At 41.7% G+C, this 23,888-nt stretch overlaps 2 protein-coding genes across 5 annotated transcripts; both read left to right on the top strand.

Annotated features, from left to right (window-relative positions):
* The first annotated feature begins 1,191 nt into the window (after positions 1-1,191).
* si:ch211-13f8.1 lies at positions 1,192-13,890 on the top strand. 3 transcript variants are annotated; one of them, XM_037787222.1, is made up of 10 exons: positions 1,192-1,796; positions 2,493-3,667; positions 4,904-4,970; positions 6,456-6,608; positions 8,400-9,538; positions 10,353-10,494; positions 11,259-11,478; positions 11,983-12,095; positions 12,189-12,385; positions 12,782-13,890. In XM_037787222.1, exons 2-10 carry the CDS (start codon positions 2,527-2,529, stop codon positions 12,973-12,975), a joined length of 3,366 nt encoding a protein of 1,121 aa, XP_037643150.1. In that variant the 5' UTR covers positions 1,192-1,796; positions 2,493-2,526; the 3' UTR covers positions 12,976-13,890. The 3 variants fall into 3 exon arrangements, with proteins under 3 accessions (XP_037643150.1, XP_037643148.1, XP_037643149.1); XM_037787220.1 differs by having other exon boundaries at positions 10,350-10,494; XM_037787221.1 differs by lacking the exon at positions 1,192-1,796 and having other exon boundaries at positions 2,417-3,667; positions 10,350-10,494.
* A 1,934-nt stretch (positions 13,891-15,824) lies between these two features.
* Positions 15,825-22,327, top strand: tal1 (T-cell acute lymphocytic leukemia 1). Of its 2 annotated transcripts, none has more exons than XM_037787225.1 (4): positions 15,825-16,682; positions 18,040-18,635; positions 19,299-19,417; positions 20,327-22,327. In XM_037787225.1, exons 2-4 carry the CDS (start codon positions 18,079-18,081, stop codon positions 20,854-20,856), a joined length of 1,206 nt encoding a protein of 401 aa, XP_037643153.1. In that variant the 5' UTR covers positions 15,825-16,682; positions 18,040-18,078; the 3' UTR covers positions 20,857-22,327. The 2 variants fall into 2 exon arrangements, with proteins under 2 accessions (XP_037643153.1, XP_037643154.1); XM_037787226.1 differs by having other exon boundaries at positions 16,195-16,682; positions 19,299-19,387.
* Positions 22,328-23,888: the final 1,561 nt, after the last annotated feature.

Raw genomic sequence — 23,888 nt, 5'->3', positions numbered from 1 at the left:
CATGAATCACTGCTGGCTTTTCCTGCTCAGCCTCCGGTGTCTCCCTCTCCTGGAGGGAGAGCAGGAAAAGCGGGTCGGTGCTGGGGCTGAGCAGGAAGAGAAACGTTACCGTCTCCGACTGGGTGCCGCTGATAACGTTACTCGCTGCAGGGCCCCGTCACTTCACAAGACACGGAAAACCTGTGTTTGTCTGGAGGAGCTGCAGCAGTTATTTCTGCACAAACGTCCACTGTACATTTACTAGATATTCTCAGAGCTACGAAGTCTTCTGCAGTGTGTAGTGAGCACGCGTTCATGTCTAGAGGTGGAGCGAGACAGCGAGAACGCGCGCTGTCTGAGTGAAGGCAAGCAGGCAGAGGGGGAGAGGCTCCGGCCACACGCGAGCGCGCATATGCGAGCGCGCATGTGTCCCGACCCGGTACATTAATACGCTTAAAAAGTTACAAACAGTCCCTTCAAAGTATCAAAAAGCTCAATATACGGAGAAACACACACAGCCCGTATTCTGAAATTGTGCGTTTGAAACAAGGCGTTAGCATTTCTGTCCATTTGTGATGTCACAAATATACAATATTTAGACCATTTCACGGTTTTAAAACGTAAACATTCTAAATGTGTCACAGTTTATTTCCTGTTGCAGTGGATATGAATGACATCATCTGACAGGAAGTAAACATGGACTCAAGCTGTTGCTTAGCACCGCAATTCCGTTGCAATTCCCTTGAAATGCACTAAAACGGAGCGTTTCAGACAGAGGGTAAAAACAGGTATATTCAAACAGACAGTATGAGGAAAATAAAGGGTTTCTGGAACATTACAGCAAGTAAACATGTTCTAGTAGAAACACAAAATACAAGTATGAACCTGAAAATGAGCACGATATGGGACCTTTAAACTGAATTTAGCCATTTTATTCATTGGTTTATTATTGTGTGCAGGGAGTCGGTGTGTGTGTATGTGTGTGTGCTAATGGCGCCCTCTACTGACATCAGGCTGTATGCACACAACCACACAGCACAAAACTGAGCATCTGTCTGATCACATCTGGGGGATTGTGACAGCAGAACATTTGTCCCCAATTAGGCGGACTGTGCGTAAAGTGTGCGTAAAATCTGTGCGCACACGCGTCCATGTAAACAGATAAGAGAGGGAGGGAGCTGGGATGATAGAGGGAGGGATCAGCCTACAAAATGATATAGATTATCTAACATATCAGCCTGTAGCATTATTAAACTGAAGCCCATTTAGCCATTTTATTTTTATTTTTTTTATTTGTTTCATTGGTTTATTATACTGTGTGCAAGGAGTCGGTGTGTGTATGTCTGTGTATGTGTGTGTGTGTGTGTGTGAGTGTGCAGCTCTGTAGCCTACTTACGCAACAGAGCTTCACTCTGCAACGGGTTCGCGAGGCAAAGGACGAAATTAAAGCAGGCATTTTTTTTTTTTTTTTTTTGTATTCCATTTTTGTCTAATCCCACTGATTTCTGCAGGGATTACCGGACCAATCATGATGGAGAGAGGCCGATGCTGGCTCGCCTGACACTGCCAGTACAGAGTAGACAGTGAGAGTGGAAGAGCATCACAAGGATCTGGAGAGAGACATTGAGAGATGAAAGTTGCTCCGCGTCTTCTCGTTTATGTTGGCGACCGACCTGAGGATGCACGCTGCAATAATCTGCACAATAGGCGCAGGTTTTGGTAACTTGCATTTGTGCAGTTGTTGCACCAGCATTTATGGCAACTTTCAACGCTGGAATTATGTTTTTAAAAGGACACCATCTTCACTGAATATCCAGGTACACTATATCACTGTGTGTGTTAGCCTATTTATGTAACGAAATCTGGCTTCAGAGAATGTGTTGTGAAGCTTATTTTGTTCATAATGTAAATTATGTTTATTAAATTGGTATTTAGTGTTGTGTATTTGGAAAAATAATTACAAAAGACAATTTTTGTTAACGCATACAATGTCAGTATACCTTATTAACAGGTGAAGTAGTGTGATACCTGTATGATTGATATTGCTCTTGAACAGTAAAGACACTTAAACTGTTTCTCGTGGTTCAACTCATCATTTATAGCTGTCAATGTAAGTGAAGAAACATTTAGCAAGGTGGTAGTCATATGACCTACAGTAGCTACATGACACAAAATCTTGAAATATGTCAATTTCTTAATTATTGAATAGGTGACTGATTTTGTTTTTGTTGCATGGCATATTGTTGATTTTGCTTGACAACAAACATTCATAATACTGTTTATTCGTGCAGGGGGGCTCAGTTGCAGGCAGCAGTTGCTTAGTCTCGTTCTAAAGGATTATCCTGTGCACTGCAAAGTAATCAGTGGATAAGTCAACGTGACTGCATCCACATTACATATCTCCTCACCAGGCAGATCAGATAGAAAGTAGCTGGTAACAGAGATGTAGAACAGATGTAGCCTTACAGAGACACATGCATATAAAAACAACTTCTCTTTTTTTTATCTTTCAGGATCTATCTGGACTTTTCTGTGCATGACCGGCCAATGGAGGAAGAGAAGGTGGTTGATAACATCCAAGCAAAACCCAGTTCCCCTTTACCTACTGGGATTCCCATTAATTGGGGACTCATCACTGGCCCTGTCCCTCAACCTGTGTTCCCAGCATCCTCTTTGATCACCCAACTTCCTCCTCCTCAGAGTTCGGCTGTGCACTCGCTACAGACTAAGGTGAAGTCACTCACACAGAGAAGGACAAGAGGGAGAGATCGGGAGAAAGAAAGAGAGAGGTTGGACACAGAGGTGTTAGGGAGCAGTCCGGTTGGGCAGATTGCATCCGAAGTCCTTGTCAGACAGAGGCCCAGAGGAAAGGCTCAGGTACCTCTGCTTGCCCCCTCCTGGCGATCAGGCGCTGCGAAGAACTCAAGCAGTAGTGATGAAGAGGAGGAGGTAGAGGTGCAAGTCAGCTACGAGATCCACAGCCCTCCGGCTGAAGCACGAGGTGAGCAGGTGCTCCAGGAGGGAGAGGAAACGGAAGAGGAGAGGTCAGAGAAAAATGAGGACCAGGTCAGTTTTCTGAAAGGCCAGCTTTGTGGGCTTGTGGAGGGCACCAGTTTGGAGAGTCTTCTGTCTGATAACTCAAGCAGCAGTAAGGATGAGCCAGCCACTCCTCCTCCTCTACCTGTGCTCTCCTCCCTTCCTGCCGCCACCTCTGCTTCTACTACATCTTCCACTTCTTCCTCCACATCAACCAGACACTGGGCACCACCAAAGGGCTTCTGGAGAGTAGTACGCCCTGAAACATTGCTTCTGAATGGTGTCAGCTCTGACAACACACCTTTGAAGGACCATATTCAGACAGAAGCACCGGCAGAGCCTCAAAGGAAACCTAAACCAGATGCAGGACCTGTGGTGGATGACAGCGAGGCATCCTTAGTATTCAAACACTCAGACAGTGTGGAGTGCTACCTGGACAGATGTGAGCAGAAGGAGTTAGATGCTCGTGACAAAGGACTGTGCAGCTCAGACAGCTGGGAGAGCATGTCTTCACAGAGTGGGATACTCTCTGCTGATGAGACATTGAAGGTGAAGGTGAAGCAGAGAGCTTATGCAAAGTTAAGGGGAAGGGAGGAGAGACGGCAGAGTGGAGGAGAAAGTGGAGACACAACATACAGAGGGGACTGTAAAGGTAGGTCTCTTGAGGAAAATGGCATATATTTAATGGCAAATGTAAAAACTTTGTAATGAAAAAAAAGAGCTTGACTTAAGGGTTTGAGAGTCACAGGTAAGATCCCCCCCTCCTCATCTTGAGATGGTTTTATTTTTGTCTGACAAAGTGTTGTAAAGTGACATTAATACCTGCTCCGTAACATCTATTACATTACGTTAAAAAAACAACCAAAAACAGGCATACTGGTAGGTTGATATACTTTAGACAACAGTCCACACAGGTTGAATGTAGGATTTGGTTTATTCTTTGTAAACAAGTGGCTCAGTCACAGTTTTTTGTGTAGTGTAGTGAATGTTGTTATCCGGTGAGGTGGTCTGTTGCTATGGAGACAGAAAATTTAGATAAAAAATAGCACCCCCCCAGAAAACAAACATTATAAAGCATTTTATAAAGTTAACATTTTGTACTTTCCAGCTTTCATAACCATTCAAAGTTCCTCATACAAGCCTTCGTCTGTCTCCCGATGACGTTGTATAGACATGCAATATGTAACCTGGCTGATTCCCAGCGTGGAACAGATGTCAGATCTGCAGATGTGCATGAGTTTGTTGCTATTATTAGCAGTCAGAGCGGTGGGGGAAGTGTCCCTGCTTTTATATCTCTGTCTGTGTGCTAATGGATGTCTTTGTAGTCGTGTAAAGTGAGAGATTAGGTATCTTCCCATACTATGTATTTTAATGATACACGTCCTGTGTGTGTCAATACCAATATAGTCGGTGCAATCCATATGTAAATTCATGATGATCAGTTGATTTTTCCCTCTTGTCTCTGGGAAATCTGCCTTTATCTGGTTGCGTAACTTGTGTTTTTTTTTACTGACATTAAGGATCAGTCAGGGATAACCTATGAGACTATAACTGAATCTAATGGTATGAAGGTTTATGAAAATCCTTATGATCATACAAAGACCCAATTATTTTAATACCCACATGTCCTTGTAGGTCACATCATGGCTGATGGCTCTCTTGGCAGTAATGTTTCCCCCAAGCAAGCACTACAGGAGGCACTAAATAAGAACTGAACCCTAAATTAGAATAATACACTATGAATTGTGCACTAGGTTAGTTAAATGTAGAGAGAAACAAAGACAGGAAATCCATGTTTTGTGGGCATAAAACCTCTGCTTTTACAGCCATATTGTATTCATATCAGATCATCTGCTGTGATGTACTTTTCCTCTTTGTTTTATTACAGGTGCCCATGGGGTTTCGGACAGCTCTGACTCAGCCATTCTCGCTCAGGAACTTGAACCCTATCTGAGGTGAGCAATGCAAAGCTTCTTTATGTGCTTGGCCGGGGCGGTGACATACAACTCCTATGCACTATTTATATCCTCGCCTCATAAATCTCACTCTTGCAGCTCCACGTGTGGGAATTGAGAGTCTATCTTTGTCTTCCCGGATTGAAGCATCTAGAGTGTCGAACACATATATCAATACAAATCATACAAATAAAACATATTCATAAAGAAATATAAATATCAAATACAGTATATTGATGAAGCAGATAATTCACCCATATAAGATTATGAAATGAAGCTCTTATTTGCAAGAAAGTGCCATACTTAGAAAGATATAATGTCTTCAAACCTTGTAATCATTGTATATGAGACACCAGACAAAAACTTCAGACTACTTTGAATCTTTTTAATTGAGGAAGCAGTTGTAAAAAAAAACATTCAGTGTTACAAATGTATCCTCACTTTGGCGTTAGGGACAAAACAAATAAACAACAACAAACTTTACATCATGTCACTCCAAATTAATATTGTACAACTAATCAGTTTGAGTTATCAATGTATTGGAGAAGGGGATACCAAATCCTGTCCTTCTTCAGTTTATTGATAAACTGAATAAGGAGAACTGTATTCTTTCCAGATGAGGAAGTTTTACTATCTCTTCCAGCCATAGTTTTACTTTAAAGTAAGAGACAACAATATAAATAGATTGATAAATACATTGAACCGTTTGTGCAGCTGAGCAATAAAAACACTTTTTTCTAATCATAGAGTTTGGCACATTTCTTGAATTGTTCATCTGATCAGTCATTCAGTTTATCTTGTACAATAGTGGCAATATTTTAGAGGCCATTATTATTATTATTATAGAGTGCATTCTGGTCATCGTCATAATAAACTTCAGAATAAATCTGCTGCTCATGGGGCACCAGAACAGGCTGCTAATTATACCATGTTTGTCACAATTAACATGACAAACTGTAATCTATTGAAACATAATGTGCTCTCCTCTTGTCACCCCAGAGAGAATGAATCACACTCCAGTCCATTACAAGGATAATCCACGTAGTGTATCATGCTATCTTTATCACTGGGCCAGGGGATAAAGACGAGTTCAGACGATGAAGCACAATGCAGAGCAGCTTAGCTGCTGGGCATAGGGATAGATGGAAGGATGACGTTTCTCTCTGCTGCTCACCGCCAGTGCCACGCCCCCCCCCCCCCCCCCCCCCCCCCATCTATCTATCTGATATTACATAAAACAGCTTAGGAAGACGCAGCTTGATTCACTCACTCTACGTTAAATCAATCTGTGGGGAATATGATGTCGCTGGATGTGTCACAACACACAATAAGCTTTGCACATTTAAAGACTTCATCAAATATTCAATTTCACTCAAACAGATGGCGCCTAGTTTCATCACATTCAACTCTATCCAGTCCCTTGCTGTTTTCATCACCTAAATGATTCACTTCTTTTCTAATTTGCATCTTTCTCTCAATCGTCAGGTCCCTTCTTGTAATCAGCGATGAGCTTCCTATGAGCCCAAGACATGAGCAAGCCAAGCTTCTTCTGGAGCGAGCACGACTCAAGGCTCGCTCCAATCACATTAAAGGCGATCGCCCCGACAGAAGCTCCCACTCTGATCAGAGATCCACAGTGTAAGTTGGCTACATCTACTTATGCAGGCTATGACCTCTTTGGCATTTTCACAAGTTAGATGTTTGAGACTGTGAACGTCCCACTGTGTTTGTGCAGTTTTGCACAGTAGGTGGGTATGAATCAGTGGGGTGATAACAAGTTCCATTTGCTGACAAGTTAAAGAGGCCTATTATGCTAATTTCCAGGTGCATACTTGTATTTTGGGGTCTATTAGAACATGTTTACATTCCAATGTTACAATGTTCAAAAAACGCTTTATTTTTCTCATACCAGCTGTGCTGCAGTACCTTTTTTTCCCTGAGCTCCTGCTCCCCCCCTTCGACAAAAGCCCAGTCTGCTCTGATTGGTCAGCTGGCCCACTCTGTTGTGATCGGTCAACCGAACCAAGCTCTTCGGACTCCATTCCAGCTCCGCTCTTACTAGCTTTGTTTGAGGGCGTGCCAATATACTGTAGTCGCTAGGCAGGTATTATACAAATGTGTTACTTGGTGACATCACTATGTTACAGAAGAAAAGGCGGGACTTCAAGCAAGGCATTTCAGACAGTTCAGGAGCAGTTTTTCTGTGGGGGGCAGTAACCTTTGGCTTGGACTTTAGGCTTTATAACTTTGCAGACCTTTTACATCCACAAAAAACTATAAAACACACTAAAGGGAAGGGAAAAAGCACAAAAGCATAATAGGTCCTCTTGTATACCTTTTCTGCAAATGGCTTTGTTGCTACCACTGTCTCGTTTTTTAGTTTCCCTGTTTATCCCTCAGTTTACCATCTGTATGTCTCCCTTATCCTCCTCTCTACTTTGTATATCCTTCTCTTGCACTTGGCCTGTTTTGGCAAAGCTATGTGTGCTAACTGAAAACAAGTTGAAGCTTTGGAGCCTGACTGTGCTTTGTAATTACAAACACAGAGCTGACAATGTTGAGAAAAGGTTTGGTGTCATTCTGTTCATGTAATAGTGCATAAGTCACAGTTTTGTTTGCGGAAATCCCCTCATATCAGTAGGAAACATTAAATAGGCATTAACAGTCGCTATAAGCATCATTGATGTGGTTCATTAGGGGCCTAGTACATAGTGAAACTGAATGAAACTGAATGAAACGTCACGTTTTAAACACAAACAAAAAGTGTTCTTTAGGTTTAGGCAACAAAAAAAAACACTTGGTTAAGTTTAGTGAAAAACCTAGTGTTTTGGGTTAAAATAACTACGAACAAAAACACAACTACACACCATTGGTTTCACAAAGGATGCAAACCCCAGTGTCCTGGGTGAAAGTCCTGTGTTTTGTGTCCTATCCATCATTCCCGACCTCCACCCCTTATGGAGTTCCACACTCTCTATACTACAGCACCTCAATTCCATTACTGCTACTGTCATAATTACTACGGTTTCCTAGAGCTCGCTGTCGTGTTCTTTTATACCTTCTTTCGGTGATCTACCATTGTGAAACAATGATAAAACCTACTAGTGCGTGTAGTAGGCCCCTATTGACCCACATCTGTGGGGCTTATAGTGACTGATAACAGCTATTTAATAGCCTGACAACAGTCTAATCAGCTGCCTGTAGCCACTACATGTACTATATGTCTATCATTATTACTTGTTTTGATGAGGTCTTTTATGGTCTGGTCACCTGGTCTATTGCTGAGAGATGGCTGACATTCAGTTTCACCTTCATTTTTGCTTCACTTTCATAAGATACTATCTTACAAATGAGTTCAACACAAGTGCAACTCTCTTACAATGAAAATATGTGTCCCTTCAATATGCACTTCTGTGTTATTTCTTGCAGAAAGAAGCAGCCAGTTGAGTCTCCCAATCCAACATCAGTGCAGAAAGCTGTTCAAACCAAAGAAGATCAGGCAGCTCAAACTGTATCTGGTCCCCTCCTCGTCCCTAACCAAACAGACACTTCCCCCGGTGACCAAAGTGGTCGATCCAGACGGTATGGTTGTTCACCCACGCGGGTGCGCTTCGAGGACGAATCAGAGAGAGAAGCAGAGTCTCGGTACTTGGATAGAGTGCAGCGTAGCAGGTCTGGGGTGCCCAAGTCCAAGAGTAAAGAAAGCAATACAGATTCTAGCAGTAGTGGTTCAGAGAGGAGCAGAAGCCATCGAAGTGTGTCTTCACAGAAGAAAGACGTTGAGGGTGTCAGTGGTGAACCCACAACAGTGATTAAAGAGATAATAGTGCTGGTGAAGAAATGTGAGTCATGTGGCTCTGTAGTCAGGGAGCCTCAGCCAGCCTCATCACCACCAGAGCCAAAGAACACTGAGCCACAGCAGCCTGAGGACCCGCGGGAAAAAGCGTCTCCTCGCTGGGTACCTCATAACAAGCCAGAAGCAAGTACTCGTCCCAAAGCTCCTCTAACTGTCACTTTTGCCGGAGCTTTTGTGCTGGGGGAAAATAAAGAGAGCAGCACAGGGTGGAAAGCATCAGGGTTTGGGAAACTTCGGAGAAGGAGCAGGAAAGGAGAAAGTCGAGTAGAGTCTGGCCACGGCCCTTACGGTCCGTCTTGGGCTCAGCGGCGGAACTCAAATCCCAGAAACAGGGTCAACTTGAGCAGAGATGTTTCCTCTGCCCCAGATAGCCCCGTCGCTCTGGAACCCGATTTGCAGGAGGCATCTGGTGGATTAAGAGAATCATCTCCCCCATCGTTGCCTATAAAGTCAGCCCTGAAGTCAAGTTCAAGAAATCGCTCTGCTGCAGGTCAGTCCACGGTTCAGTTCCAGATTGGGGGAGGCGAGGGAGGATCCTCGGCCCTCCTGGACTCTCCAGAGGCAAGAAGTGCAGTGGCTTTAACCCAGGGGACCTCTGCAACAAGCATTCCAGTGCCCTGTATCAGGCCATCCACCCTGAGGTACTCCCCAGCCCGGCTCGGCACTGACCTACCAACTGCTGAAGTCTGGGATGCCACTCCAGATGGAGCAGGTGAGTGGTCATTGGGGATGAGCAGAGCCATGGAGAGATTTCAATTTCTCTGGAAGGTCGTGTAGAGAGTTCAGTACTTGTAGTTTCTGCCATTTACATGTCATAGAATGATACTGTTCTTTCTTATGGGAGGATTTACTGTTCTGGAAAAGCATTGGTGGAAGAAGTATTCTCTTCTTAAAGGTACAGTGTGTAAGATTTGGCGGCATCTAGTGGTGCGATTGCAGATTTCCACCAACTGAGTACCCCTCTGCTCACTCCTCCCTTTCCAAGACTGCGGTAATGTGAGCCACCGCCGTTCATCTCGCTCAGAAGCCGTCCTTACCATAACAACACTACTTTAGGAGCAACGGAAGTCAGACGGCAGCTGGGGGTATCACGATTTTGCACTCTGCAGCTCACGTTACCGCAGTTTTACAAGCATGTCGAAGTACTACGGTGGCCTTCAGGTAACGTAAAAAAGCGAAAGGCTCTCGCAAGAGCCAGTGTTTGGTTTGTCCGTTCTGTGCGTCCTGTGTACTGTAGAAATATGGCGGCGCAACATGGTGGACTTCGTGAAGAGGACCTGCTTCCTATGTAGATATGAAGGGCTCATTCTAGGCTAACGAAAACACAACAATTCTTAGTGTCCTTAAAGTAGTAATACCACCATAAAAAATACTGTATACTAATAATACTGTAAAAGGTCCTGCATTTGATGAAGTAGTATCAGCAAAATGTACTCAAATATAACAAATACAAGTAATCATTACCAGAATAAAATAGAAAAGAATATTTGAGAATGATTTTTTGGTACATCCTTTTCTACCAGCAGGTGTGAGTGACCCTGGTTCTGGTCCTGAGTGTCGTCCTGCTCACCGTGGTATGAATCGGGCTGAGGACCTCAGAGCGGAGCTGTTGAGAGCAGAGCATCTGAAAGCTGAGGCCATATGGGAGGAAAACTCTGACGGTTCCAGGTAAGCCAAGATAACAGCGCTCTTGTCGTAGCTTAGACAATAAATCCTTTGCCCCCACCATGCTGTTTCCAAAACGGCCTGAGCGTGCCAGACCGGTGGCAGTTAGGAGATTAAAACCCTGACCTACAGTCCACCCGATGTTGTTATTAAAAATATTCTGCGAACTTCAAGATAATCCTGCCCTCTTCTGGTAATGAAGACCCCTACTTGTTAAGTCCATTTATTGCAAAATGATAAAAACTGTGAGCAAAATAATCACAAGTCTCTATCCTTTGCTTGTTGATTGGTAGTTTAGTTGGGGATGTAATTGTTTATATTAAAGAGGACCTATTATACTCATTTTCAAGTGCATACTTATATTTTGTGTTTCTACTAGAACATGTTTACAAACATTTACCAAACTCTTCGGACTCAGCTCCAACTCCACTCTAACTAGCTTTGTTTGAGGGCATGCCAAAGTAGCCGCTAGGCAGGTATTATGTAAATGTGTTACTTGGTGACATCACCATGTTACGAAAGAAAAGACAGGACTTCAAGCGAGGCGTTTCAGGCAGTTCAGAAGCAGTGTTTCTGTTGGGGGGGGAGTAACTCCCTTTGGCATGGACTTTAAAAGCCTAAGTTTGACCAGACCTTTTACATGCACAAAAAAACTATACAACACATCAAAGGAAAGGGGAAAAGCACAAAAGTATAATAGCTCCTCTTTAATACATTTTGAGACTATATTACCGGCTAGTAAAAGAACTATAATTTTCCTGTTACAGAAACAAGGATGGGCGGCCAAAGCTCTTCCTGCGTCGCTTCTTTTCCTCCATTGGTCTGAACAGTGTTGGTAGACTAGTGAAAGGAGGCCGTTCCAGCAGCATGGAACAGCTCAGTATAACCACGGGCCCCCGGGTCACCTCTGCTTCCCCGAGCCCCACGCGCAGACCGCAGCCCTCCATCCGCATGCAGAGGACACCCTCACTGCAAACCCTGCACACGGTGAGCCAGAATACCAAACATCTTTCATGCCATGTTATGTTTTGTTCAGGACTGCTGTTGTTTTATTTCACCACATCAAATAGTTGTGATTATTGCCTCAAAAAGGAAGGCTGTATGGAGAAAACATCACATCTTTAAACTTCCAGTTCCAGTACCTTTCACTACTTATTTGCCACAGTGAATCAACTGAGGCTTTGAAGTATTACCTACCTTTCTGCCTGACACTGGGAGCACAGATAATGCATTCCAGTTTGTCCTTCCACGTTCTGTGGTAGCCATCCTTGTTGTCCTCTTGGCAGCTGTAAGAGTACACTAGATGTAAACAACTTTCTGTTCCAGACAATCACAGCCTGTATTTGCATGTGTGTGGTGCCAAACACACACTTGTTAGTTTTAGACGGGTGTTAGAGCCCAAAAAAAAAGTTACGGTTCCCAAAGCTGTTCTGATGAATTTTGCCAATATGAAAAACACAATTTGTTACAGTGCCATTTATTTGCCACTAGGTGCTGCCACTGGCCCAACTGCGCAAAGCCTCCTCTGTGCAGAGTTTAGAGAGAAGAACAGAGCGTTCAACAATACTGGGAGAGGTGCACATACCGTACGGCCTGGCACCCAGGTAAGCGCCAAAGAAATAAAGTAGATTGAATGAAAAAAAAAAGCACACACGTTGTTTTACTTAATTTGTTTTCTAATTGCTGTATTTCTGCAGTTACAGCCCTGATAGCCCTCAGCGGGAGCTTCACAGGGCCCTGAGTGTTGAAGATGTAATTACCTCTAGACTCGCACGTCCAGTGGGCCGGGTCACCCATTCTTTCCCTGATGGGTCCCTCCTCCTGGAGCTCGTCAGACCCCCAAACGGCCCCTTTGGTTTCGTCATCTCAAGGGGCAAAGGTCGACCAGACACAGGTAACCTTTTTAATCTGCATTGTCTTTGCACTGTCTTAAATGTAGAGCTTGGTTTTTGCAGTTATTTCATTTTGGTAGTTCCTTTGGTAACTGCCAGGCTGTAGAATAAAGAGAAAAGAAGAGAAAGAGAATAGAAGTGAAATGTCATTGTTCAGATATAAATTGGCCTTTGGCTTTACTGTTAAAATGTAACATAATCAGATACAAATGTTTTGTTAATTATTACAATTTTGTATGCTTCACTAAACACAAAGGCATCCTCTATCTTTTTTTTCTGCTTCCACCTGTTTTCCTTTGTTGTAATTCTACTTCCCCTCCATTTTCACACTATCCAACCATGCCTTCACCTCTATTTCATCCGTCTTCCCTCTTCCTTTCTTATTGTTTCCATCCCAGGTGTGTATGTAGAGAAAGTGGGTGACGGCGGTGGCGAGGCCCCCTACATAGGTCTCCTCGGCATCGGAGATGAAATCCTGCAGGTGAACGGAGAAGCAGTAGCTGGACTCAGTCTGGACCAGGTGACGCGGCTCATGACCCGGGAAAGCAATGCTTCTCTTCGGATCATGCCGGCCCGACGCAACCAGCGCTGACTGGGAAGATCTATGGCATGGCACAGAGCCATTTTTCCTGCAGCCATGGATTATAATTCACCACTGCAAACACTGCTGATGGACTATAACCTATGGTAGATAGAGATTACAGGGTTAGAGGTTCATTTTCTATTAGTGCAAACTATTGTTCAACAAGATGACACTGCAATGGACTGCATGGGATTACAATGACAAATCAATAAAATAACCAAATGACAGATAATACAACCAAATAAATCCAGTAGTAGAAAGGATTACAGTAGAAGCTGGATTACAAAGTATATATTGTGATACTAATAAAAAGGTTAAGTCTATAAATACTGATTCAAACCCAGCACAACTTGTTTCACTTTTATGGTCAGATTTAGTTGAATATATAAGGACCATTTCATTCACAAATTGTCTGATTTTTTTTTATTGATTTTTTAAATTTTATTTACAAACTCTCTCCAAAATAAAAAAAAATGGGGTGACTGCATTTATTTTGACTTAAGTATTTTTGACAATCAAAAATAACACTTTTCTCATGTTCAAATTGTGATTTATTTTGACACCCTGCATAGTGAGTAGAACATATTTTGTCACGTTTAAATATTAATCTTATTGATTATTTCAGATGATTGACTTGGATGTGCCACTAATGTAATCTTGGCCCCTGACACCCTCAAACTAAAGAGCTATTTATTTAATAAAAAAAAACAAACGATTGATTGCAACTGCATTACAAATTATGTCTAAACATAAAAGCAATTAATTATCTCTCTTCTTTTTTTTTTTTCTCAATGGATCATACTGTATTTCCTCAGGGCTCTGCAGGATCCATTCCTTCATGTTACCTGTGGTGTATCACATAATATTGCTTCAGGAAATTGATACTTGTTTGCTTTTAAATAAAACATGTTTTATTTTGTCAAACTTTTGTAACACACTCATTAATTATGCACACAACTACAAAAATCGTATTATATCACACTAAATCCATTCAGTTAGATGCATGAATATATTTGAAACATTGAAATTTAGAGTATAGTTTCCAATTATATGAATTAGCAACATAAATTGAAGACAATGGAGTAGAAGCGCTGCTCTGCAGGTTCTCTTTGGATCCTTCAGATGTATTGTCCTTATTCAATATTGTGAAGGGCTCATTGCAAGGGTGGAATATGGTCTCAAAAAAGTACAAAATGCCAAAATTTTGAATGTTGAAGTTGTTTTCTCTAGTGTACTTAATGAGTTTGCCTATAAGCTCAAGTAATTAAAAAAATGGTTTATAAACTACTGTAATTAAGAACTGTAAATTGCATATATGAAAACAACCTTGAAAAAAGGGAGAAAAAAAAGTACAAAATGCAAGTCTCCCTCAAAAATAATCCAAGGCACACTGTAGTGTTTGAACAAAATTAAAATGTCTTTATTTTACATGGCAATAATTGTTTAAAATTACCCTTTTTTCTTAATTTGACAGTGAAACCCCTAAAACTTAAATCAACCTGAATTAAATCAATTAGGCTTATTGATTTGCAAATTTTAGATCATTCATTTACACTCAAAGTAGTGCTGAGTGCTCCCCAACAACAACAACAACAAAAATCTTGGCATAATTGAAATTTCCTTGAAAGATGCTTACAAAAAACAGTGTAAAGGGATTATGTGAGGGCTGTGTTGTTAAGCAGGATGTAGGATGCTGGTCGTGACTGCTGCTCCAACAGGTCTGTTTTAAAGGTCGTGACTAATTATGGGGCTATTTTTTCCCCCCCTAAACATTAGGGCTTGAAAACGTGTAAGATCCTCCACATTTAATGTTGTATTTTGCTATATCACGAGTTTTATTTGACTACATGTATTCGATTATTTAAATTCCATAGATGTATTTGACTAAAAAAGAAGGCAAGCATGTGTGGAAAAATCCGTTATTAGGATGTAGCTGCTACCATTTAGGCTGTCCTGAACGTGCTCTGATAGCGTGCTGCTCTTTTATCTGATGCGACCAGGAGCTGATAGGCTTTTATCTCCCAGAGCCATGTGTCCTCCAACATGGGCCCCAGGGAACCGCCGTCCAAAGGCCTCCAAACACAAGCAATGACATGCAACAGCACATTTATACCTATTTATTTATACATTTATTGATTGGTTAATTGATAAAGAATTGTATCCCATTCAATTGATGCATCATAATTACACCCTCTATCTGTTGTATCAGCAGCCCTCAAGGTGCGTAAATGGATAGGGCGTAATGGATACTCTTTTTCTTTTTTTTAGGATAAAATGAAAAAACAAACAAAAAAAAATAAATAATAACTTTAACACTTTTCTCATGTTCAAATTGTGATTTATTTTTGACACCCCTGCATAGTGAGTAGAACCATATTTTGTCACGTTTCAAATGTTCCCATTAATCTTATTGATTATTTCAGATGATTGACTTGGATGTGCCACAAATGTAATCTTGGCCCCTGAGACCCTCAAACTAAAGAGCTATTTATTTAATAAAAAAAAGATTGATTGCAACTGCATTACAAATTATGTCTAAGCATAAAAGCAATTAATTATCCCTCGCTCTCTTTTTTTCTCAATGGATCATACTGTATTTCCCCAGGGCTCTGCAGGATCCATTCCTTCATGGTACCTGTGGTGTATCACATAATATTGCTTCAGGAAATTGATACTTGTTTGCTTTTAAATAAAAATAACCCTCTGCTATCATCAGTTTATCTTATTGCAGGATAAATTGGCTTAGCAAAAAAAAGCCCCTTTGTTGGAAAATAGAAATAGGTCAACAGCTTAACCTGCAGCTTTTGTTTCTTTCATCAAACAAATTTAAAAACATTTATTGCCTATTTATTTATACATTTATTGATTGGTTAATTGATAAAGAATTGTGTCCACGTTCAATTGAGGCATCATAATTACACCCTCTATCTGTTGTATCAGCAGCCCTCAAGGTGCGTAAATGATAGGGCGTAATGGATACTCTTAGGATAAAAATGAAAAAAAATAAAAATAACCCTCTACTATCATCAGTTTATCTTATTGCAGGATAAATTGGCTTAGCAAAAAAAAAAGCCCCTTTGTTGGAAAATATAAATAGGTCAACAGCTTAACCTGCAGCTTTTGTTTCTTTCATCAAAAAAAAAATTAAAACACCTCCACTATAGCTCCAGTACACACTAACCTCACGCTGTTACAGGCCGTTGCGCTGCGCCTGTTTGCTTTTTTTTTTTTTTTTTAATGCTTTGCCCTCCACAAGCCTATATAGCCCACGACAGCCAAATAATAATGAATCATTTCATAAATAATGGGTTTAGGAGCTTATCGTGGATGAAGAGGCCGCTGCCGTGCAGCTTATCTCACTCGGCCACATTGCGGCCTGTGTTCCGCTCCCATATACTGAGGGAGCGCACTGGATGCGACGAGGAATAACTCAGCTACACACACACACACACACACACACACACACACACACACACTCTCACACACACACACACGCAAACTCACTCTCTCACACACACACACACACACACACACACACACTCACACTCACACTCACACTCTGACAAACACACGCACTCACACTCTCACACTCACACATATACACACTCTGCTCCACAACTGGCAAGAAAAAAAAAAAAAGAAAAACCTCAGACATGGATGACCCACTCACAAAATGGCTCCACTTACACAGTAACATCAACAACACGGCTGGAACGGTAAGTGCGTAAAAATACACCTCTCTATTTAAAACCAGCAGCATTCGTTGTTCCTTAAAGGCTGTAATTAGATTGATATCGTCGGAATTTGATCGGTGTTATACGTGCGAAATTGTTAGCCTACATTTTTTGCTGCTATTGTCCGGTCGAGACTGTTAACGGGATGTAATAACGGATGCGAGGCCTATATATTGGAGAGAATTCCCAGAATCAAAGTGCGCTTTTTTTTATTATAGGCGGTCTGACTGTTCGTTTATAATAATATTCCGAGGACATTTATCGAGTTATGTTGCTACTAAAACACCTAACACATGTATATTCCATATCCTTTTCGTGTTCGGCTTTAACAACAACAGCATTATGGCCTATACACCGACATAAAACAAGAATTAAAACACCTTTCTCTGACATATATGCGGCTATATGAAAATGATCAAGTGTTTTTGAATGTTATTTCTGGATTAATTGAAGACAGAAAAAAAAGAGGGATTTTATTTCGACGAAGAATGGATACCAAGCTGTCTTCGTGGTCCTGGTGGCATGAAGCACAATCTCTCTATTAGACGATCATTTCACCTCTAAATCAACAGCAGACGAAATTTGCTTTTTCTATATATATATATATTGGAATGTGACTTTATGCTCAAACGTCGGTTTAAATACATTTACAGTTATTAGATGACGTTATGGTCAAGCAAGCTTTAGATAAGAGATTCATAGAAATGGAAAAAAGCATGCAATGCAAAAACAAGATAACGCTCTTTGTAAATAACATCTGAGAATATCACTGGCTCCAAATGTGAAATAAAAAAAAATGAACTGAGGCAAATTCATAATTGTATAACTGGCATAATAGGATCACATCCAAGAAAAGCTCTCAAACCTGACAAAAAGCTGACACAAAAAAATGATAGAATCCTTGAGAATTAAAGCGTTTTTAATTGTTATTGTCCCTTGTGGAAAATTATTTAAATTAAAAAAAAAAGAAAAAATCGTTTTTAAAATATTGAACAAAATGTAGTAATTCAGAAAATAATAGCAAGCAACCAGCATATTAATTGTCTTTCTTACACTATTTGTTTTGTTTGAAATGTTAAATCAGCAATTGATAATAATAATTCAGATAATAATAATAATAAAACCATTTAATCAAAATTGTAATGCCAATCATAATAATCTAATAATAATAATAATAAAAAACGCTTGGTTATTAGGTATATTGAGATTGTCACATATTATTCTGATCAATAAATTAATCGAGAATTTGATTTGATTTTTGTTTGATGTATGTGTTGTCAATAAAAATAATATTAAAAAATAAAAAAATAAATTAATCGAGAAAAAAAATCTTATTTAGGACGTAGTGGACTCGAGCAGAGTGGTGACGGTATAAAAAATGATGGAAAAACGGCATCCGGAGCTTCGTCCTGGAAGTCCCGAGGAAGAGTCCGGTCCTGGAAAGCGGGAGGACTCCTCCATCATCTCCAGACTGAACGGATGCAACAAGGAGGGAGAGCTGGAGCCGAGGAGGAGAGAGGAGGGGGAGAAAGGGAGGAGAGGAGGAGGAGGAGGAGGCAGCTTCAAGGAGGTTGATGATGAGGAGACGGATGACGTTTCTCCTCTGCAGAACACGAGCAACGGGACCAGCAGCATCAGCATCATCATCAACGGCGTTGCCAAGGAAACTGCCTCTCACAACGCCCTTGACCTGAAAAGGGAAGTGCCGGTGATCGAGCTCTCCAGGAGGGACGCTATAAAAGCGCTGGAGCAGAGGACTGAGAGCCATTTGGTGCCGATCACGGAACTTCGCAGACCTCCACCTCCTCCTCTACCACCTCCACCGCCGCCGCAACGAGACGACGCTCGAATGGTCCAACTGAGCCCAAACGCGTTTCCTGTCCCGGCCCGGGCCATGCTCTACAACCTGGCGCAGCCTCTCGCCGCCATCAACAGGTAAAGGTGGAGGTGGAGGTGGAGGGAGAGAAAAAAAAAGAAACAATCATATACAGTTTGATGAAATGCACGTTTTCATTTGATCATGTTCACTATAAGTTTGGATGGATGCTGATGATGTTGCCCTATATATGGCCTTGCATGCAGGAATAGGCTATGTGAAAGGATGCTTGTGTATACATTATGTTGACATTATTTTGCATGTATGTAAATATGAAGGTCGGTGGTTTGATCCCCCATGTCGATGTGTCCTTGAGCAAGACACTTCACCCCAAATTGCTCCCGAAGGCATAGCCATCGGTGTGTGAATGAGTATTTAGATTACATCCTGATGGGCAAAGTTGGCACCTTAGCAGCCTCTGCCATCAGTGTATGAACGTGTGTGTGAATGGGTGAATACTGACATGTAGTGTAGAGCGCTTTGAGTGGTCGTAAGACTAGAAAAGCGCTGTATAAATGCAAGTCCATTTACCATTTACCATGTATGTTCATGTAGAGAATTACCCTATGTGTGTGTGTGTGTGTGTGTGTGTTTCTGAGTGTGTGTGCTCCTGGTGCAAGGATTAGGGGGGTGTTGAGGGTGTATATGCAATGAAGGAAATGATGTAAATCCATGTTTTGTCATATACCTGTGCATCTTTTGTCTGCTTTCTGTTGCTGTAGTCTCGGAGGGGAGTCGGAGCAGTACAGCATGTACCCCAGCAACAGGGTAAAGCGTCGCCCGGCGCCTTATGAGGTTGAACTCGACGAGGGTAGGCACATTTTAGATCTTTATAAGTATGGTAAGACTCACTTTTGCTGTGTCCTCCTTCTGCCAATCTAGTCTCCTAAACGTCCGCTTCCTCATCTCCATTATCATTCATCCACTGACATTGATCTATACTGAACCTAATCTGAGTGTTGCAGAAGAAGATGCCTTAAATTGGAAAATAAGTATTTAACCCAGAGGAATAAATACATCAGAATTCATAAATGAACGCTGCTAATCTGAATGTCAAATACATGTACCTGCATGCCATTAAAGTAAGCTCTTTTTAGGCGGATTTGGGGGTTTATTTCATTTGAAACCTCCTTTCCACCACTGCCCACTCACTGCCATATACTGGGGTGGAGGATGGGGGTGCTGCTGCCTCCATGCCAAGGTTTTACTGCAGAGTGGGCTGAAGGATTAAGATAGACTGGGTGTGTTCCAAGGGCGACAATAGCCTGGAAGACACCATTGTTGAGGGCGGGAGGATGTGACTACCTGCAGTGGGTATTTTAGCATACCTAAATAAATAAAAAGTACATAGAAAATGGAATAGGGAGCACATAGTCTCTCCGACACCCTTTCCTGGGGTTTGGCAAGCCAAATCAACCATTTCCCTAGTATTGCATTTACATATTTATACTATATTTTGCCACTACAGCTTCTTCTCCATCATCTAAATATCCATGGTTGTAAGGAATTTTGCAGCTTAATCTTTTAGGAATATTAAACTTTTGTTTTTCCTATGAACAATCTTTTTCTGAAAATGTATGTGCATTTGTTCTCCTGCGACAAATTTTTCCATTTTTATTATTGCTCTATACGCTTTTTACAAACTGCATTATCTGTTTCAGCTCTGCCCTTCATGTTATTTTTGTTATCCTATCAATGCCTCTTCTTCTTACTCTGTCTGTCTCTTTTCCTCCCTTTTCCTCTGCTATAGCTGGCCAGCCAAAGATTGTACGTCGTATCTTCACTAACAGTCGTGAACGTTGGCGGCAGCAGAACGTAAACGGGGCGTTTGCGGAGCTTCGCAAACTCATCCCCACTCACCCCCCAGACAAGAAGCTGAGCAAGAATGAGATCCTGCGGCTCGCTATGAAGTACATCAGCTTCCTCTCCAACCTCCTGGAGGACCAGGACGGAGGGAGGAATGTTGGCAGCACAACTGATGGGGAGACGGGGCTGCTGGTTGGGGTCGGGGCCCTTGAGGGGGGCCCTCAGGGTGGTCCACATCAGGACACAGTGGTGGGCTTGGCCAGGGACGATCTTCTGGAGACAATGTCACCAGGCTCCAGTTGTGGAAGCCTGCCTGACGGCGATGCTGAGGGCAGTCCCGAGAGCTTTATGGAGGACCAGGACTCACCTCCAGCACCAAGGACTCTAACAGCCTCACGTGGGCCCGCACTGCATCTAGCTGGTAGAGATCTGAGGCGCAATGGCCGCGCTTTAGATGAGTCCAGCCGTCGATGATACCGATGCCAACAGACCACGGACACGACAACCTGAGACTGAAATGAAAGGGACTAAGAAAGAGGTGGATATTCTCAGGACCCGTTAGCTTCGAGTCGTCAGTGTAGGAAAGAGAATCAAGCTCCACGCAGTGAGATAGTGGAGTGAGTTCCTGTCTCCATACTACACCTGAGGCAGCACTGATGAATAGCTTGCTTTGATTGGTGATTGGTTGAATTTGATCCAACAAAAGACTTGTAAATTCTGCATGTCTCACGTCTTTGACTGGGTGCGGATTATAACTTTCCGTGTTTTGAAAGTCCAAAGACAGGATATTCTAAAATAAAAAAAAAACTGAAAAAGAAAGAACAAGCAAACAAAACAACAACAAAACCAAACAAAAGATCAATCAAGAGACACTTAGCAAAGATTTTTGATGTGTAATATTGAAGTTCGGACCAATGCTTCACAAATGATACTATTGATTATAATATGGTGCGGCCAGAATAGATCCAATGTGCAAGTAAATGGCTCTAAAACATCAATGAGAAAACCCTGCCCAACTAATTGAATGTGTAAGAATAATGACACAAAAGTAAGTTTGCCTCATTTGGAGGCCGTAAATGAACCGACTGGACTCTATTGTACCCATGCAGTTACGTATGTATTGTAAATAGCATTATATTTCCACTGCGCAATGTAACAACAGTGACTCGAGTTCAAGTCAGTGTGGTTTAAGATGTACTGTAGTGTGTTTGTCAATGGGTTTACTAGCAAAATGGTCTTTTGGGAGACGAGGAAAAAGGAGAGAAGAGATGAACTCGAAATGTAAAGCAAGCAACTGAACTTAGTACATCAAATGTGGTACCATTTACTTCTGTTACACTTTGGTGGTGAGAAAACAACACCAAATACGTCGACAGACAGTTAAAGATTTTCACTGCCGGGAATGAATATATCTATTTGAATTTGCGGAGGTACAAGACATGCAGTGTTTCTGAAAGTGTACAAAATATGAGTCACATGATATTATGAAACGACTCATGCAGTCCTTTTGATATGAATGTTTCAGTGTTTTTTGTTTTTTTTAACTGTAATGCAGTTGTAGTTTAGTAAGGTACATAAATAAATCCCTTCATTGCCGCATTTCATATACACACACACACACACACACACACACAACACACACACACGCACGCATACACACAGTGTTAATATCATAACAACACCAGCAGTTTTCTGATTAATACAGTCAAGTATTGCTCACTGTTGTTGGTTATTCTGCTTTTTCAGCAGGACCTAGTAGCCTATATTGGTACCTTTGGTAACTATGGTATTTTATGAATTGCAGTAAAGGGACATTGTACGTTTGGTAATGACATATTTGTTGTATGATAGCTGTATCTATAAATATATCCAATGTTAAATCGATGAATTTTATACAAAACCCCTGAATAAAACACGCAGAGGAAAAGCCTTGTATTTGATCTCACTCAAGCATGCTGTGGGTCTTATTAATTCAAGTCAATTAGTTTAAATTCAATTCCTCCTTTGAAGAAACTGAACATACTGTATTTGCCACATTTCCTCATATATGACTAATTATACCTTTTACACTCATAATTGCATAACCAAATTCCTACAATGGCATAACACGCCATGCAACTGTTTCACACCTTATCTGTACAGAGTGTATATAGTTGAAACCACAACCTCCTCCTGAAACTCCCCCCAATGGACGATGGAATCCTCACTTCCTCCCAACAAGTGACAACTTCCTGTCGAGGTTAACGTGGCTCGGTGACCTGCAGGATATCCTGCCATTGTGAAAGTGGTTTTGACAGCCTCCGCTGCACTCGTTTTGCACGCTGTTGTGTCTGTACACATTGTGAAACGGCCGCTCTGGTCGAGACTCCCACCCGCCCCAAGAAGTTATTCACTTACGCAATCGAAAAGTTATGTTCACCGACATGTGGTCGGGATTGTTGCTTTGCCACATAAACGCAACTTTTTTGAAGTCCCTATATTCCATAACTCCAAACAGCAGACTTTGCCACCACTATAACAGCACCACCAGCTCTTAAACATTTCTAAAAAACTAAAAATTGCTTCCAGAGAGCATCAGAGACATCCAGGTGTTTGGGGACCCCTCCTGTGCTCTGCTCCGGCTGTGCTGGGACTCCACTGAGGGGCCCTCTGGGTTAATGCCTGCCAAACATTTACCTGCTTCACTGTTCCTGACTCTCCAAAAACACACCGACTCACAAAAAGAGAGGGATACAGGGAGAGTATATGAGGGATTGGAAGGGAGGGGGATGAGAGGATGTGTGTGTACATGTTTGTGAGAGAAGGCTTGTGTGAGTGTGTATGTGCTCGCTCTACATAGATCTGTGTGTATGTGTGAGGGAGAGCAGGCGTGTGTGTGTGTTTATCAGCTCAGTGCAGATGGGTGGCAGAGTGGCTCTTGCAGCCAAATGATTCAGTATGCTAATGAGTTGTTATCTGTGGCGCTGCAGGAACAATATACTGTCTTTCTCACAGTGGGAATCCAGCCTGCTGGGAGCAGATTACACTGCACACACCGCCAAGGTAGTTATTTATATTTTCACACAGAGTAGTAGAAAATACATAAATGCACACACACATCCACACATCCACAGATAGGCCTATAAACAAACAAGCAAAATAACATTTTAACACACACACATCACCATCACTTCCACCACCAACAGCAGCATAAATATGGAGGAAATTTGAGGTAAATTTATGTCCTTCACCAGTAGATGGAGATGCCATTCTAAGCCGCTTTCCTCTTTAACAGGTTCCAGTGTTTCGGTTCAGTATTCTTCATAAAATATGACATATGTCCTTGATTAAAGTTAACTTTCAATTCCCCCAGAATTTTGTTTTTTCCCCAACAATCAATAAAGTTTCTCCATTTGAAAGACATTTTTAGCTTAAAAGGAGCCAAACTGAAAAATAAAATCCTTCCAGTCTTGTTATAAGTCATACAAAAAGATGAAATCGATCGCAAAAGTGATCATCTTTAGTCA

This window comes from Sebastes umbrosus, chromosome 12 (genome assembly GCF_015220745.1).
Source record: "Sebastes umbrosus isolate fSebUmb1 chromosome 12, fSebUmb1.pri, whole genome shotgun sequence".
NCBI lineage: Eukaryota > Metazoa > Chordata > Actinopteri > Perciformes > Sebastidae > Sebastes > Sebastes umbrosus.
This window is presented reverse-complemented; position numbering and strand designations above follow the sequence as displayed.

Bases quoted from the DNA above. Each gene is read 5' to 3' on its own strand.
- tal1 (XM_037787225.1), top strand. From the start codon at position 18,079: ATGATGGAAAAACGGCATCCGGAGCTTCGTCCTGGAAGTCCCGAGGAA. The intron at 18,636-19,298 runs GTAAAGGTGGAG...CTGTTGCTGTAG, and splicing joins CCTCTCGCCGCCATCAACAG to TCTCGGAGGGGAGTCGGAGC. The intron at 19,418-20,326 runs GTAAGACTCACT...CCTCTGCTATAG, and splicing joins TTTAGATCTTTATAAGTATG to CTGGCCAGCCAAAGATTGTA.
- si:ch211-13f8.1 (XM_037787220.1), top strand. From the start codon at position 2,527: ATGGAGGAAGAGAAGGTGGTTGATAACATCCAAGCAAAACCCAGTTCC. The intron at 3,668-4,903 runs GTAGGTCTCTTG...GTTTTATTACAG, and splicing joins ATACAGAGGGGACTGTAAAG to GTGCCCATGGGGTTTCGGAC. The intron at 11,479-11,982 runs GTGAGCCAGAAT...ATTTGCCACTAG, and splicing joins CACTGCAAACCCTGCACACG to GTGCTGCCACTGGCCCAACT.